Genomic DNA, 16,717 nt, shown 5'->3' on the forward strand with positions numbered 1-16,717 from the left:
AAAATGTTCCAGATCTATCAGACTCTGAGGAAATCTCGTGCACAGTCTGATTCAAGTCACCCCATGAGTTTTCAGTAAGATTTAGATCTGGGCTCTGACTGGGCCATTCCAAAAAACACTGATCTTCTTCTTCCTTCTGAAGCCATTACTTTGCTGACTTGGGTTTGTGCTTGAACTCGTTATCGTGCTGGAAGGTGATTTATTTCTTCATCTTTAGCTGTCTAACAGAGTTCTGGTGCCCAAAGACAAGAAGCTATGCTTGATTCTCTCTATGTTGACATAGAGCCCCAAGTCCCAGATGAAGGAGTGCATCCCCATTGCATGATGCTGCCACCACCATGCTTCACTGTGACTATAATGTCTTTGGGTGATATCTTTTGGAATTATGGCCAAATATTTATACCTTGATATCATCAGATTATGACACATTTGACAATGTTTTGGCATTGATATCACTACAGTACTTACTTTTTGACAGGATGGTTAAAATGGTCTTCACAGTTTTCCATTATGGTATCTCATGTTTTAGAAATTTGTCAGGACTCAGCCCAGACTTTGGCCATGTGCTTTTGTGTACGTTCTGTGTTCACGTGTCTGCCCTGCCCTTGTCTCTTTCTGCCCGCTTCTGCACACCTGTTCCTCATATTTCTGATTGTCTTGTTTATTTAGTTGAGCCGTGTTGCCTTGTGCAGCGCAGAATCCTTTGTTTTGTCCTGTTGTTGTCGTCCTGTCTCAAGTCTGTGTCTTTGTTTCCTCTTTTTGTTAATAAATCCTGTTTTGTTTTAGCTATCCTGCATTTGGGTCCGTTTTTATCCCTGCGTCCCGTGACAGAAGGATTCTGCCAGATCAGGACCCAGCAGGATAGCTGCAGTTTGGACCGGCCAATGGTGGGAGTTTTTTCTTATTGAATTTTTTTGTCCCCTGGACTTCGTGGTTTTGGTGACATCGGTCCGCATTTTTCCGGTGAGGGACGTCGCTCCGCTTCCAGTTTCTCCGCAAGGGGGGCTGCCTCACTTCCTGGTTGCGGGCCATGTCACCAGCCCGAGTTTTGTTTTGTTTTTGCGGTGTCCTGCGACATCGCCCCGCACCTGTCCGCGGGGGGTGTCGCAGGCCCGGGTTTTTCCCCCATGGATTTTTTTGGGTTTTTTTTTCTGTTTGGTGGAGGAGGACCCCCCCCCCCCCCTTCCTGGTTTCTGAGAGGTGGATCTGGCCGTGGTGCGTCGGGGGTTGCACTCGGCCCTCCTGCTCAGCTGTGAATGTCGCTCGGCCCTCCTGCTTGGCTCTGAATGTCGCTCGGCCCCCCTGCTTGGCTGTGGACATTGCTCGGCCCTCTCTGGCTGTGCCGCCGTGTGCCTTGCTCCCCCTACCTGCCTCGCCGTGTGCCTTGCTCCCCCCACTTGCCTTGCCATGTCCCTTGCTCCTCCTTGCCTTGCCCTCCTGAACCCCGTCGTGAATGTCGAGGGGAGGGGGGGGGTACTGTCAGGACTCAGCCCGGACTTTGGCCATGTGCTTTTGTGTACATTCTGTGTTCACGTGTCTGCCCCACCCTTGTCTCTTCCTGCCTGCTTCTGCACACCTGTTCCTCATGTTTCTGATTGTCTTGTTTATTTAGTTGAGCCGCGTTGCCTTGAGCAGCACGGAATCCTCTGTTGTCTTTTGTTGTCTTTGTCCTGCCGAGTCTGTGTCTCTGTTTCATGTTTTTTTTTAGTTAATAAATCCCTGTTTTTGTTAAGCTTCCTGCATTTGTGTCCGTTTTTACCCCCACGTTCGTGACAAAATTACACATTTACTGATCAATAGCTTTGGCAACAAAGCTAGATCCTGTCCAGATCGTGTATGTTTTTTTTTATAAGTCATAGCTTCAGCAGTTGGATGAAAGGAAATTGTACAGAAACAGCTGATCTTGATTTGGGGCTAATCAGAATCAGAGGTTAATAGATCAGGTGAATGAGAAATACAATAAAACATAAGAATGAATGTGATTGGTTAATTCTATACACAGTCACATGCCAAATTGTAAAAGAGTGTGCACAGCCTTATATGCAAGTAAATTTAAGTTTTGTTTCTCTTTGGTTTTCATTTGAATATTTGTTGCTATATCACATTGAAGATGGAAACAGATTTAAAATGATTGGTTTCATTTGTTATATCACAACTGTTTCATCCTACATACTACATGCTGCATCCTTCATCCTTCTTCCTGTATCTTTTCATACTAAACAGCAGATTCAATCCACCCTATTAAAAATATTCAATCTATTTATAGCAGCTATGGAATATTATGATCATTTTGCTTCCTCTTGGCTTCCTCCACAGCTTTATACATGACAAACGGCCCCATTTGAGGCAGTTATTTTTCGATGTGAAATAATCAGAGGAAGTGAAGTGAAGGCGCAGCGAAGGCACAGCCGTCAGAAGCAGAGAGGAGCACCATGCTGTCTCACAGCCTGTGACAGGAGGAGATGGGTTTTGCCGTAGGCCAGCTGCTTCTCTCATTCCCCCACTCCTCTCTGCAGAGTGACAGGAGATGGATGGAGGAGGAAGAGAAAGAAAGATAGAGAGAGGAAGCCCTCTCGCTCTCGGCACTTCCGATCACCCAGCATATGCAATCATCCTTCCTTCCCAACCCTCTCCTTTCCATCCTTCCATCCCTGCACACCTCACCATTAGTGTCAATGGCAGTTGAATGTGTGTGTCTGTGTGTGTGTGCATTTGTGTGTATGTGTGTGTGTCCAATCAGGCCAATGGAAGGCAGACACTTCTGCTTCTTGGTGACTAAAGATGCTACACTGGTTGTACTGTTATTCTGGCAAATCCCAGAGGAACTGGAGCCAAATACATCCATGATCTTGCCAGTTTATTAGTTACTAGATTAATATAGCTAATTAACTTGCAGTTTAGAATGTAAGCCCACCCATTTATCATACTACTCATCATTTTTTTATATTAATACTCATTGTAATAACCATTAAAAGACTAAGACTCCAGTGTTTTGGATAGTGCAAGTGTGTTCAATAGGCACGAGAATGATATTTCCCTGTACTGAGTCGGTTAATATACATCAATACTTATTGCAAATAAAAGCCTAGGTAAATACTTCAACTCTAGGAAATCTAGCAGAGGAACTACTTTTTCTAGAGAAAGGAAATCGTGGTTATTAGTGTAGTCACTTTCCATCTCAACATTCATGAATATAACAAAACCTTCAGAGACCTTCTTTTCCTACCTCTCTTTTTTCTTTTAAAGGCCTCCCATCCATAAGCTGAAGACTGAAGTATTTCTTTCCGTATCCCTGTCCATGTTTAAATGATGGATTAATTTAGGAAATAGAAATTAAGTGCAAACCCAATAGATCCCTCATAGCCATGAATCTGAAGAAGCAGCAGTGAGTGACACTGGCTAACAGTAAGTTAAGGAATTACTCCAAAATTAGTCTCCTTTTTAATTAATATTAAAACGAACTGTTACAATATATGATGGGACACGATATGCAATGTGTTTGCTCACTTCCTAGTGAAACGGCTACTTCGTGACACTGAGACGGTGAGTTTACTTTGTGAGTTTCTAAGCTGTTGTGTCATTTCTCAACTGGTTTCTTGTTGTCACATTATTTTATATTTGCACCTATTTTACTTCATCAGTAAAATTGTGAAGTAGTCCAGTAGCTATCACAGGTTACTGCTAAAACTTGGCGCACAAGCTGATCCTATCCTCTACAACTCGGGTGAGTAGACTACAAATATTTGTAATTTTCTCTACAAGTAATTTTTAACATAATAATTACAATAATTAATTTTGATAAATGCTGAAATCATATGTAGTTTGTTGTGATAATCCATTTTAAATTCTCTTTGCAAGCTGGTTTCTATAGTTCCATACATTTCAATGTATATGGTCACATCTCGCTCCATGGGCCCCTTTTAAGCACTTTTGGAGCACTTGCCACTCTAAAAATCTCTGCTCAACCCTGCAATTTTAACAAAGCCGGTTTACTAGCACATCCCTGGACTTTAGGACAAACCTTGAAAACATAAAGAAACCCAGAGAGGACTTGATAATTTCTGCACACCCTACAGATAAGACAGGAATAAACCATGGGAGCCTAAAGCTTCCAACTTCCTGCTGCGTCACCATGCTGCCCTAACTTAATGATTTATTACTCTACTGCTTTAGTATTAGAATCAGAATCAGAATCAGGTATAATAGAAACTATTATAGTCTATTGAAAATAAACTGAACTGAGGTTTAAAGTATTGTATTAATTTTAATTTTTTAGCACAGAGACATTCAGAATAAGATAAAAAATGACCTGTTAGGGATTGTACAGTTGCAGCAAATCTTATAAGCAACTGCATTGGAATATTAAAAAAATAAATAAAACTTTGCTTAAAGTCCTGATCTGCTGCAGTCATCTAACATCTTAATAGACGGATATAGCATTCAAACACTCCTACTCACACTCGCTGACATCCAGGAAACAGTACTGCCTGCACCTACAGACTCCATGAGAGTTTTTGTTGAGTTTTTTAAAATGTGCTACAGATAGGACACATACACACACACACACACACACACACACACACACACACACACACACACACACACACACACACACACACACACACACACACACACGCACACACACACACACTTTGTTTTTTGTTACCTGTGTACAGAGCTCCTGTGGCTTGCCGCTCAGGCTCTGAGGCATCTCTCTGCATCGTGTGGACAGGTTGAGGATGGCTGTAGCGGCCATGTGGGCGGCTTCCATATCATGCGTGTAGTCAAAGCTGCTTTTGCTGCAGGTGCTGCTAGCGCTGCTTCCTCCTCCTCCTCCTCCTGCTCCTGCAGCTCCTCCACAGCTCAGGCTGCTGCTACTACTGGGAGCATAACTACTGGTGGTGCTGCTCGCCGAGCTGGAGTTCTTACAGTATCGCTTAGCTGCGGAGACACATGCAAAGAGACCTAAACTGTTAAAGGAATACTCAGTGTTTTCTATAAATGTGTAGTGTATAAATGATTATCAAAGAAAAATGTTGTATTGTTGTAGTTAAATTTATAATACACTGTTCGTGTGCTATATGTTAAGTGCAATATCTCAACTGTTTACTACTTCAACTAAATAGTATTTAATTGCATCTATACTCTAAGGGCACTTGGTGGAGAACTCAGTAACTATTTAGAAAACATAACCTTTGAATAAAAAATAAAATCAAGACTTTATGCTGTGACAAAGGTTTTAGCATGAAAAAGGCACCTCAGTGGCTGTGAAGGTTCTCTGCATGGGAATCGAAGACGGGCCATGGTGGTAAGGTGGATATTTGGGTTACCAAAATAGTCAAGGCTGTGATTTACTGATCAGAGGGTTAGGGGTTCCCATGCTGCCATTGTTGGGCCCCAAATCAAAGACATTAATTGAGCTCTGGTCTTTGTATCATGGCTGAATATCTGTTCTCTGACACCAAATTCCAAGCTGGAATATGTGACAAAAGAATTCCACTGTGCTGTAATGTATATGTGACAAATAAAGGCTTTTTTTCTTCATCAAATCACATTACTGGAAACCCCTAGGGGTTCAGTATAATACCGAGACTGCTGTGATGTTTTACCCCCACCTTCCTCCACCACATATCAGCTATGCTTTCATTTTCTAAACTTGGACAAAAAGAGAACATTTGCAGGTTGGGTCCAGATCTCTAGTAAATGTGTAAAGTACTGATATAGCTGGAGTGCTGGTTAATCCTGTCAAAGCAAAATTTTTTGATCCATTACTCATTTTGAAGCCCATATTAGCCGTCATGTCTAGACTTCATTTTCTGACCTTCATTCTTTATTTGACATAAAGGATGAAGGAACTAGTTCCAGACTTGGTTCATGGCTCAGAAAATTTCATCTTGACTACTGCTATGTTGCCAGAATGTCGTAATAATTTTCTTTGCAAAAGCTGGTAGAGTAATATCAATGTCAAAAATGAAAAAAGGAGTATTAATTCGTCCACACCCACAAATCTTTGTTATTTATTCTACTCAGACTATATAACAAGATTTGTGGGTGTGGACGAATTAATACTCCTTTTCCTTATATGGAAACTTTTGCAACCTGATAAGATTAAAATGATTAACTAGCCAGATTTAATGCATGGTACAGACTCAGTGTTACAGTCTCTGTAACATGACCACATGTTACAGACTCCGTTCTTAAGAATATTCACTGAGCCAAAACACACTGTAGAAAAACAAATGCTTAATGTTTTTCTAAGTTAGAAATGTATGTTTCCTAATGTGTAAAACAATTTGGTCCTCAATTTAAGAATGAACTAATATTATTCCATGCTGTTTTGTAAAACTTGTACTTACATAAGTGTTTTGTACAAAACTTGTACTTACATAAGTGTTTTGTACAAGTTTTATCAGAGCTTCTCGAATTTTTTCTGAAATTATCGATCACTTATTATTTATGAAGGTCCGTTTGTGTGTGTTTATGTGTGCGTGTGTGTGTGTGTGTGTGTGTGTGTGTGTGTGTGTGTGTGTGTGTGTGTGTGTGTGACATAGTAATTTTAAGCCAAAATACACTACAATCTTTAGTTTGATCTAAAAATGCTGTAGCTTTTTAAGCAACAAATTAATAAGACTATAGAAAACTATAGCCAAATAGCAAAACTAGGTTTAAAACTATTATGTTACCAAAAACTGCAGGCTGCAATATATTCAAATGCTAGGGTTCACCTGCACACCATATAATATCACCCCCATTCATTACCACTTTCATCAATATAAAATACTCCTTCTAACCTTTAAAACCCTACACGAACTTTTCTCGGAATACTAGCTGAACTACTCCATCTTTATTGCCCACCATGTATTCCTAGATCATATAGTAAAGGTTTACCTGTTCTGAAGTATCGATTCTCCTCTGATGGGGGCAGGTCATTCAATTGTATTGAACCCACCCACAGAGCCTCCGTAACATCTCCACTATCACGTCCTTCAAATCCCAGTCTGAAAAAAGTCAGCTCTTCTCTCAAATCTATCTCTCAACACCTTCTGTTGTTTAGCCCCCTGCATGTTGCCGTGCACTCTTCCTTATTCACTATGGGTTTTATTGATATGTACAATTTTCATTTGGTAGTTTAAGTTGACAAAGAGAAATATCTTTATATTCAATGCTGGGTTACTTAAATGCTTAAGAATATCTTTTAGGCAAAATTCATTTAAAGACAAATGTGTCTTTCAGATAATATTTATAGATATTATTTTTTATAATGAACTCTGATAGAATGTTATATATTCAAAAGACAATTTTATAAATATTAATATTAACATGAGAAAAAAATCTATTAAACCCACTAATGCAAAGATATAGAAAAGAAAAATGAAAATATAATAGCAGTCTAGAATATTGCCAAGGCAGTACTGCATTAATCACCTCAAATTTTTAGTAGTACTTAAGAGGATGAACAAGAAGAACGGTGGCAGAAAGTGTGAAAATTAGACAGGGCTGTCATTCTTTTTGAGTATTTCTAAAAAAAATTTTTTTTACAGAAATATAAATTATACATTTTATTAGAGTTTATAAGAGTTCATCAACACCATAAAGCTTTCTGCTTACCTTGAATAAATTGTCAACTGTAAAGAGTAGCACACAGTCTGTGATACACTTGGTATTAACTCCTCACAGTGTGAATATATAAATATATCAGTATATAAATACACACATTTTAATACAGTTCTATAAACCTGAGTTCTTTATTTGGTGTTAGTAGGTGCTTAGAGTCGACCAAAGAGGTGAGAAGCTCTGATAAAACTGGCATTAGTGTATAAATCAAACTACAAAAAAGCTATATACTGTAATATATATATACATTTATATATATATATATATATATATATATATATATATATATATATATATATATATATATATATATATATATAATGCACATATCTCTGTTATTACAGTGTAATGATTGCAACTTTATTGTTTAACCCTTTATTGGGCATACAGAAAAGTACAACACCAACGTTAACGACAAATGCCGTATTATATTTCTTTTTAGACATGCTATTTGATTTTATTAGATTTTTTTTGTTTTTGCAATTTATAAAAATGTTTATGTAGCTTGATGTCATAAAGGTTTTATGTAGGTTTCCTGTGAACACCACTGTGAAGTCAAGTGTTATTGTGAAGGTAATAATCAGGGATTACTAGTTAGAGCACCTATTACCTGTACAATACCTACTTATTTGATTGCCTGATGAATGTGATTTGTAAAGTGAGGTAGAGTAAAAGCGATGGGGGTTAAGCGTTTGTGCCGGGCTGAAACCTTGGGCTTCAGGTGAGAACGCTGCACTATTTGGTATCTGACTGAAGTTACAATGAGCCACAGACACCAGCCGGGCATCAAAGTGGCATCTCCAACTGAGTTCCCTGCTGCCGTCTCTCTCTCTCTCTCTCTCTCTCTCTCTCTCTCTCTCTCTCTCTCTCTCTCTCTCTCTCTCTCTCTCTCTCTCTCTCTCTCTCACTCTCTCTCTCTCCATCTCTCTATATGCCCACCCCTCTCTCAGTCATTAAAGTGCAGCCTGGCTGCTATTCACACAGAATTGCAATTAGCTGTGGCCCGGAGACTAGACCTTGACTCGCCTCTACCCAGTCATTCATTATGCATCCGCTACTATATAATTTCCATACATTTCCATTCCCCTGGTCAAAGGCTGGAGAAGATGCCGGGAACACTTATAAAATAGCGCCATTGTAGCATTTGCTAAAAGGATGTCTCACGCTAAAATATGTGGACCCCCCCCCCCCCCCAAAAAAAAACAAACAAACAAAAAAAAAAAAACGTGCCCTGTGCTTTTAAAAAAATGTTATGCTCATTTGTCACATTAAAGGATATGAAAAACAGAAAAAATAGAACCAATAAAATGTGTTTTGTTGCAGGTCTTACCATCGTATCCTTTGGGTGAAGTGTCACGACCCTGTACTTTAGGAGCGATGACACGTTTGCCGTACACATTTTGGTTGTCGTAGCCGTTGTAGTCGAAGCTGGTCTTGGAGTATTTCTCCAGCTCTTTGGCCAGGTTGGAGCGTGGGGTGGTTGTGGGGACATTGTTCTTATAGCCATACTGTGGGATCTCCAGCTGCTTTACAAAGCACATGGGTCTAAAAGAGCAAAGGACAGAGGACGGTCTACAGAAGTAAATAAATAAGTAGTTTCAGTAATAAACAAAACAATTAAAAAAGTGATTATTATAAACATTACAAATCTAAATAATTGTTTATTGTCTTAAATGAGCTGAAAGATTTTATTAGAATCATACAGACTAGATGGCACATAGCAAATATAAAGTCTATTATGACAGCAGGTATTTCTTGCAGTATTTTATTTGCTGTTTGCTTTTGGCTGGAGCTTTTTTACATTATATAATCTATAATCCTTCCTCCACATATAATATTTATAGGAAGATTTTGTAGGAAAACTATATTTGTTTTGTTCTCTGGACACCTACTTTATGTATATGATGTAGAAAGGACAACAGGAAATCTTGGCAGATCAAGCAGGTTGTTTTTGTAATTGATTTTTACCCATAACAAGTGATAATTGATTATTTATTTATTGCAAATGTACTAGATTTGTCTATTTCAGCACTAATATTTTTGGAATACACTCCAAGAATATCCTGAAATACTTCCAGCAATTTACTCTAAAGACCAAGTCAGTATCTCACCCCTACCTCCAAATCAATGTGAAATTCAGTAAAGTTTAATTCAAATGCTGATATTATGAGCAAAAGTTTCATATAAGGAATCCAGGTACTGTATGTTGGGTTCGTTTGTTTTGACACAAATGCATGCAAATATCTAGAAAGCATTTTTTTCTTAAAACAGTAAATACTACAAGAGGATTGAAGCAAACAAAATGAATGAATGCAACATAAAGACCCTCAGGTCATACTGTAGATGAGTAAGTCCATAGACGAGTGCTTTATAAAATTCACGACTTAGAGAGGACATTAAAATGAGTCTAGGAGTCTAGTGAACACAACAATGTGGAATGTTGATGAACTGAATGACTACAGATAAAACACTAGTATCCTAACAACTTTTCCTGACAACACAAGACGGGGATACACACACACACACACACACACACACACACACACACACACACACACACACACACACACACACACACACACACACACACACACACACACACACACACAGTCCACCCCAAACCACCAACACACACACACACAATCCACCCCAACCAACAACACACAAACAAACAAACACGCACACACACACACACACACACACACACACACACACACACACACACACACACACACACACACCACCCCCAACCACACACACACACACACACACACACACACACACACACACACACACACACACACATACAGACACACACACACACAAATTTATAATCCACATTTATGTAAATACATAATATTTTGGGATTTGGGAGAAAACTGTAGAACCGAGGGGAAGCCCCACATCCTTCCCACACACGCCCCCCCACACACATACACACACAAGCACATACACGCACACACACACACACACACACACACACACACACACACACACACACACACACACACACACACACACATACACACACACACACACACACACACATTTATAATCTACATTTATTCTTGGACATCATATTTTGAGATTAGGGAAAAAAATGGAAAACTCAGAGTAAACCCCATATACTCCACCCCCAAACCCACCGACTCCCCTACACCCACACCCACACAGACAAACACACACAAAGAGAACATGTGAAACTCCACACAAACAGTGATGAGCTTACTATCAAACATTGAACTTTTAAGCTGTGCACAATGCCACCATGTGACACTGATGATCCATTAATGATATTAGCTTAAAAACACTACATCCAGCAGCATGTGATATGAAACTGAAGGTGTTGACAGGATCTCCTACCTCAGAACGCGGTCCGATCCCTGGCTGGACTTAGTTCCATTACAGGCTTGATGTTTCTCATGAGCTTTGGCCAGTTTCTCAGCAGCTGCTATCGGGCATCCTGAGAGACTGCATTAGGATAAGACAAAAATAAAATATTTTAAAATGAAAAGCAACACACACATTATGAGCTCATTCTATATAAATTAGAGAAGCCATCATCATACAAATCAGTCATGGGGACTGGTCTGGCAGTCCTGCCTATGCAACATCAGTGACAGCTTTATGTGATCTGTACTGAAACCTTAGTGGAGGTATCACATATAACTCCACATTTCTAAGACAAAATGAATTCACTCCACAGTTCAAACACAGGCGGAATTCTTTTTCACACTAGTGCCTGTGATTTCCCATGAGAATGAATTTAGGGTCACTATTTCCTCTTTCTGTGATCCGTTAAGAGTACTAAAGGAATTCAGCGGAGAGTTTTCTCACAGTAGCCAGAAGGAACAGAGTAACAGCAAAAGGTGTGTGCAGGTCTGTCTACGTGTAAATGACACTAGACAAACTGGCAATTTGCTTTGGGGCCTGAGAACACACATTGCCACGCTTGTGAGTGCAGATGTAAGTTAAAAGTGTTTGAATTTGTGTGTTAGGTCTTTTCTTCTACAGCAGGTGCATTCCTCAGAGTGACTGTGTGTACTGTACGTGTGTGTGTGTGTGTGTGTGTGTGTGTGTGTACGTGTGTGTGTGTGTGTTTGTATGATGCGCAGCTGGTGCTCGTGCTTGGGTGTCACAGACGTGCTAATGGCTGGTGCCAGGCCTACCATCCCACACCAGCTGCTGACCGTCACACCTTTACTGCAGCAGCACCCCAGAATAGAATTACATGCATTAAAGAGAAAGACTACAGCGAGCTCAGCATTTATCATCCCAGTCACAGCTACAGGCACATGTTTAATCTTTTTCTAAGGCTTAAGTATTGGTGCATATGCAGTGTTGAGCATTTTGCTGAATGTTTGCCAACACTCTTTGGCTTTGTTCTGAACAAAAATGATGATGAATAAAAATCACTCTAAAAATTCTGTAAATTGTTTTGTTTGGTTTACAGCAAGATACTGTTGTGTAATTTTACAAGCTTGTACCGCTGTAATTTAGTGAATTTGTTTACAATAAAATTGATTTTAATTGATAGAATTTAAGGTGGGAGTGAGAATGATATTTACAAAAAATAATAAACATAGTATTTTCTCTTAGGGTTTGTTCTGCAAAATGGTGAAATAAAAAAAAAAATAATAAAAAAATTAAATCACCTGAATTATTTTATAAATGGTGATATCAAAATGCTGTTACAGAATTGTACTGAGCATTGGTTAACATTAAAATAGCAATAAAACAATTAAACCGTAGTATCTACTATAGTATTTAGTTGGCCAGGACAATAATACAAATTATTATTCTGTCAACATCTGAAAATACGTGGATCATTTTTGTGCCCATCACTTTAACAACTATTTTAAATGTTCACAAAGCCTTTGTCTTTGATGCTGATTTCATTTAATAAAGCCTTGAAATTCATTTTTAGTAAGAGTGTCAAATAGTGTCAACATTAGAGGTTGTTGAATCAGTGCAAGCTTGGTGATGGAAATGTGGTTGTGGCTCTGAACTCTAGCTCAGGAGCTTGTGAGATCAGATCCCAGCACTGGCAAGCTGCCACAGTTGAGTGCTTGAGCAGGACCCTTAACCTTCAACTGCTCAGCTCAATAAAAGCAACAGCTAAACAAAAAATAATATTTTGAATAAAAGCAATAGCCATACAAAAAAAATATAGTGTTTTTATTAACAGTATATTATTTGAACCATATATATAGTATATTAATACCTGTAAATATATACATATACTTATATGCTAGAGTAAATTGTATGGCCTGAATAATAATCAAACAACTAACATTTTCAGTCAGAAAAACTCTCTCTCTCTCTCTCTCTCTCTCTCTCTCTCTCTCTCTCTCTCTCTCTCTCTCGATATATATATATATATATAGATATATATATATATATATATATATATATATATATATATATATTATATTGTATACGTCTATACATTACTCTGAGGAAAAAACACACCCTGGTGCCTGTACAAATCCAAATCCATCCAAATAGTTTAAGGAAAGGTAAAAACTATATTATTAATCTTTGTAGCTTTTCCTACAAAGACTGTATGACTTTGCAGGTATAAGACTGTTCCCATATACGAATAGTGGGAATGGATATTACTTCAAACATGGCATTATTAAGAAGAGATCAATTAAAGCCAAAAACATTTATACAAACAACAGACAAATACTAATAAGTGATCATTTAGATTGACAGATTAGGATTAACAATGACCAAATATCTTTAATAAAAATAGGCAGCATAAAACAAACTAAAAAAAAGAAAAGAAATTCAGCAGAGAGCAGAACCACTTCCTGTATTGTCCGAGTTCTTACCTTCGATGTGAGTTCCTGTTGCTATTGACATGGCCACGGCCTGTGCAGCCAGGTGTAGGACACTTAAGAACATTTTCATACATTGCAAGAACTTGATGGCAGAGAAGAGAAGGAGTGGAAGACAGGGAAAGTTAGGAAGCAGCAGAGTTAGTCATCTAAATTAATGTGAAGAAACAACATCAAACTGCATGCGAGACTACACACGTTCGCCACATACGCTATTCACCATGTACAGACAGCAGAAACACGTGATGGAGCAGTGAAAGATGTGGGAACCATTCTTCCCAGGATAGGTACCTGCATAATCCTGTCACACATATAAACCTGTCACAGAGTCTTGTTTCAACATGCCACTGCAGCCAATGATGACCAATATAAAGTGACACTTACAGGAACAGATTCAAACCCTGTCCTGAGCTGTCAGATGATCTTAGCATAAATGCAATATGCGTAGTAAGATGTCGTTATACTTTCTATGCATGCTATATATGCAAACGATTACTACGCTTAAGAATGAATTCTTTGTAAATTGGTAATCATTGCCTGTAACTCTAATAATACCTCATACAGCATATAATGTGCTAGAAATAATTCCTTGATAAATGTAACTATTCATTATAATGACATGTATTGTACTGCACCAACCTTTATAACTAATAATGACTGCTGAATAATTAGAAATGGACTGTGATATTAACGAACAATTAAAACACATTATTAACATCTAAAATGTCATCATTGTGTGTTTCCGAAAATACTGTGTATAGCACCTGAGATAATGTCTTGTCTTTGCAAGGTTACATAGTGTGTCCTTTTCATTTTTGGAAGCACTCAGTGATGACATTTTGTAATGTGACTTTATTATTTTTGGCATTTCAACATTTTCAGCCTTGAATAATATGTCTGTTTGTGCGCCTGTAATTAATCTGGAAAGAAGAATTTCTTTATTAGATTATTAAAATTAAATTTTATTGTGACTTTTGTCTTATTTCCAGCAAGCAGTGCTGAGATTTTAAATATGTATAATGTTTATTTTTTGTTGTTGTTATTTTTTTTTTTTAGAATTCTATATATATAGAGAGACATATAAAATGAATACAATTTATTTATAGCATATAATAAGAGCATTATTAAAGTTATAAGTTATCTTACAAAGAATTCTAGAGTAATCTCTGAGAAATCATTAATCAGAGGATAAACTAAAATTGTCTCCTTCATGTTTTATGGTTTACTTGCTTCAGTTAATATTAGGCCTTTTTCTTCAGTATATCCCACTATAAAAAAAAAAACCTATCCACAATGATCTTGTGGACCAATTAGATTAATGATCTTTAGGAAGTAGAGAAAAGAAGAGGACAGTATGAACGGGAAGGGGCTCCGATACATTATTTTTCTTCCAATCTTCATCAGCACCTCCTTAAACCCTCACCCTCATCCTCTCCTCCAGCTCTGACACATTAATTACTCTGCACCGGGCTTAATTGGACCAAGGCTACTACCTAGAGATGGACAAACTCTCAAACACTGCGCTGCATTTTTATGAACGTGGCTCGGAGGACATATGCACGTGAGAATGGGAGGAATAATGTTACGTAAATGAAATTTCGTCTGTCAGAGACAAAACAGAGGATTATAGGAAATAACAAATTGGATTCTTCTTGCTTCTGATGCCACTCATTGATTAGAGAGCAATATGATAATCATCCATCTGTCTAGTTTCTGTCGCAATTATATGGAAACTTTATGGGGACAACGGGGCACAAAGACGGGGGACGCCATGAACAAGGTGCCAACACACCACAAGGCACAATCACACACACTCACACACCACAGATAATTTAGAGATGACACTCACTCTACAACATATGTCTTTGGACTGCAGAAGAAACTGGTGTTTCCTAAGGAATCCCCTTAGTGATGTGGAGGAGAACATACAATCTCCATACACAGGTCAGAAGCAGGAATCAAACCCTTAACCGTGGAGATGTAAGGCAACTCTTCAATCCCTTAAAACTGTTTAGCTTTTTTCCCTGTTTTACTGGGCGATTGTACTCACAGCTTGCATGACTATTGTTACGACCTACGTTCTTGTATTTGGTATGTGTTTGTTTTCTTTTCTCTTTTGTTCTGTCATGTTCTAATAGGTGGTCTAATGATGATTTTGCGGTTCAGAAGAGGTGTGGTCTTTATAAGGAGCTCATTTGTGGTTCGGCCGCATTTGGGTATGGAGCTCCGGGATCCCTCCTCCGGGCGATGATCAAACTTGCCATCTTTTAGTGAAAATGTGTCTCCTGAACAACATGTTCTTTTGTTCTTAAAGGGACTCTTCAAGCACATGGAGCGTAGGGGTGTCCAGCCTATTTATTTTGATATCTTGGTTTGTACTTTGTTTTCATTAGGGAGTTAGGAAAGTTAAATGTATTTTATTTTATGTCCACTTAGGTTATTTAACCCCTTCCTCCTTTTGCTTTCGAGAGTTGTTTTGTTTGTTATTTTGGCCTTTGGACACCCCAAAGAGATGCTCCCTTTCACTTATATTTATTCTTAATAAATTTACTCCTATCCTTTAATTAGTTCGGTGAATGTGTTTGATTATCAACCGGAGTGATTTGAAACTGGGATTCCACTACCTCAACTCTGTTCCTTCGTTACGCCCTCTTGGATGTTCCGATTTCCCCCAGACGCGGGGCGTAATACTATCTACAAAAGCCCTTCATAAGCACTGATATGAGCTTACATAAACATTTTTACCTGCATATTTGAACTGGTTTATAACTTTCTCTTTCTTTATACCCTAAGTGTACAACACTATAAATCATCTTTTAGCTCATAAGTAAAATCAATTTAAAATCTTTGCCAATTTGATTGTTATCAATATCTATGGCAATTACACTGTGTCACTGATAACAGAAATTCACAAGTTTGCTCCTGCCTTTGAAGGAAAAACAGCCTGAATGCCTTGTTAGAATGAATGTGTGATGTTCACCGGTGTACAAGGTTCACTTTTAATGAAATTCAGACATGACATTTTTAAAAATGTATTATAATGACGTATACATTTATTTTCACTTTAGTTAACCGTTTGCTCCATTACTCACAATTCTGTCCAAAATCCTGCTAATAGTGGTGCCACTGGGATTTAAGGCTCCAAATTTTATGTTAATACCAGTTAACATTTATGCAAGTTATCTTATAGACTGCTAACATGTCAGGCCGAGTCTCTGCAGTGTTTTTTGTTTTTTATTATATTCAGTAATGTTGAGTGC

The 16,717-nt window shown here is 38.3% G+C and overlaps 1 protein-coding gene across 5 annotated transcripts in view; it reads right to left on the reverse strand.

The window, feature by feature from the left end:
• The window catches only part of myt1lb (myelin transcription factor 1-like, b), a 108,485-nt gene that overhangs the window by 28,298 nt on the left and 63,470 nt on the right, over positions 1-16,717 (reverse strand). For 4 of the 5 annotated variants that reach the window (XM_047821843.1, XM_047821844.1, XM_047821841.1 and 1 more), the window contains 4 exons: positions 13,452-13,542; positions 10,978-11,085; positions 8,945-9,186; positions 4,667-4,941 (listed from right to left, as the gene is read on the reverse strand). In XM_047821843.1, coding sequence (XP_047677799.1) covers positions 4,667-4,941; positions 8,945-9,186; positions 10,978-11,085; positions 13,452-13,542 — 716 coding nt within the window. The remainder of the gene's footprint in view (positions 1-4,666; positions 4,942-8,944; positions 9,187-10,977; positions 11,086-13,451; positions 13,543-16,717) is intronic. The other variant, XM_047821842.1, reaches the window with a different exon arrangement.

This window comes from Tachysurus fulvidraco, chromosome 12, assembly GCF_022655615.1.
Source record: "Tachysurus fulvidraco isolate hzauxx_2018 chromosome 12, HZAU_PFXX_2.0, whole genome shotgun sequence".
Classification (NCBI taxonomy): domain Eukaryota; kingdom Metazoa; phylum Chordata; class Actinopteri; order Siluriformes; family Bagridae; genus Tachysurus; species Tachysurus fulvidraco.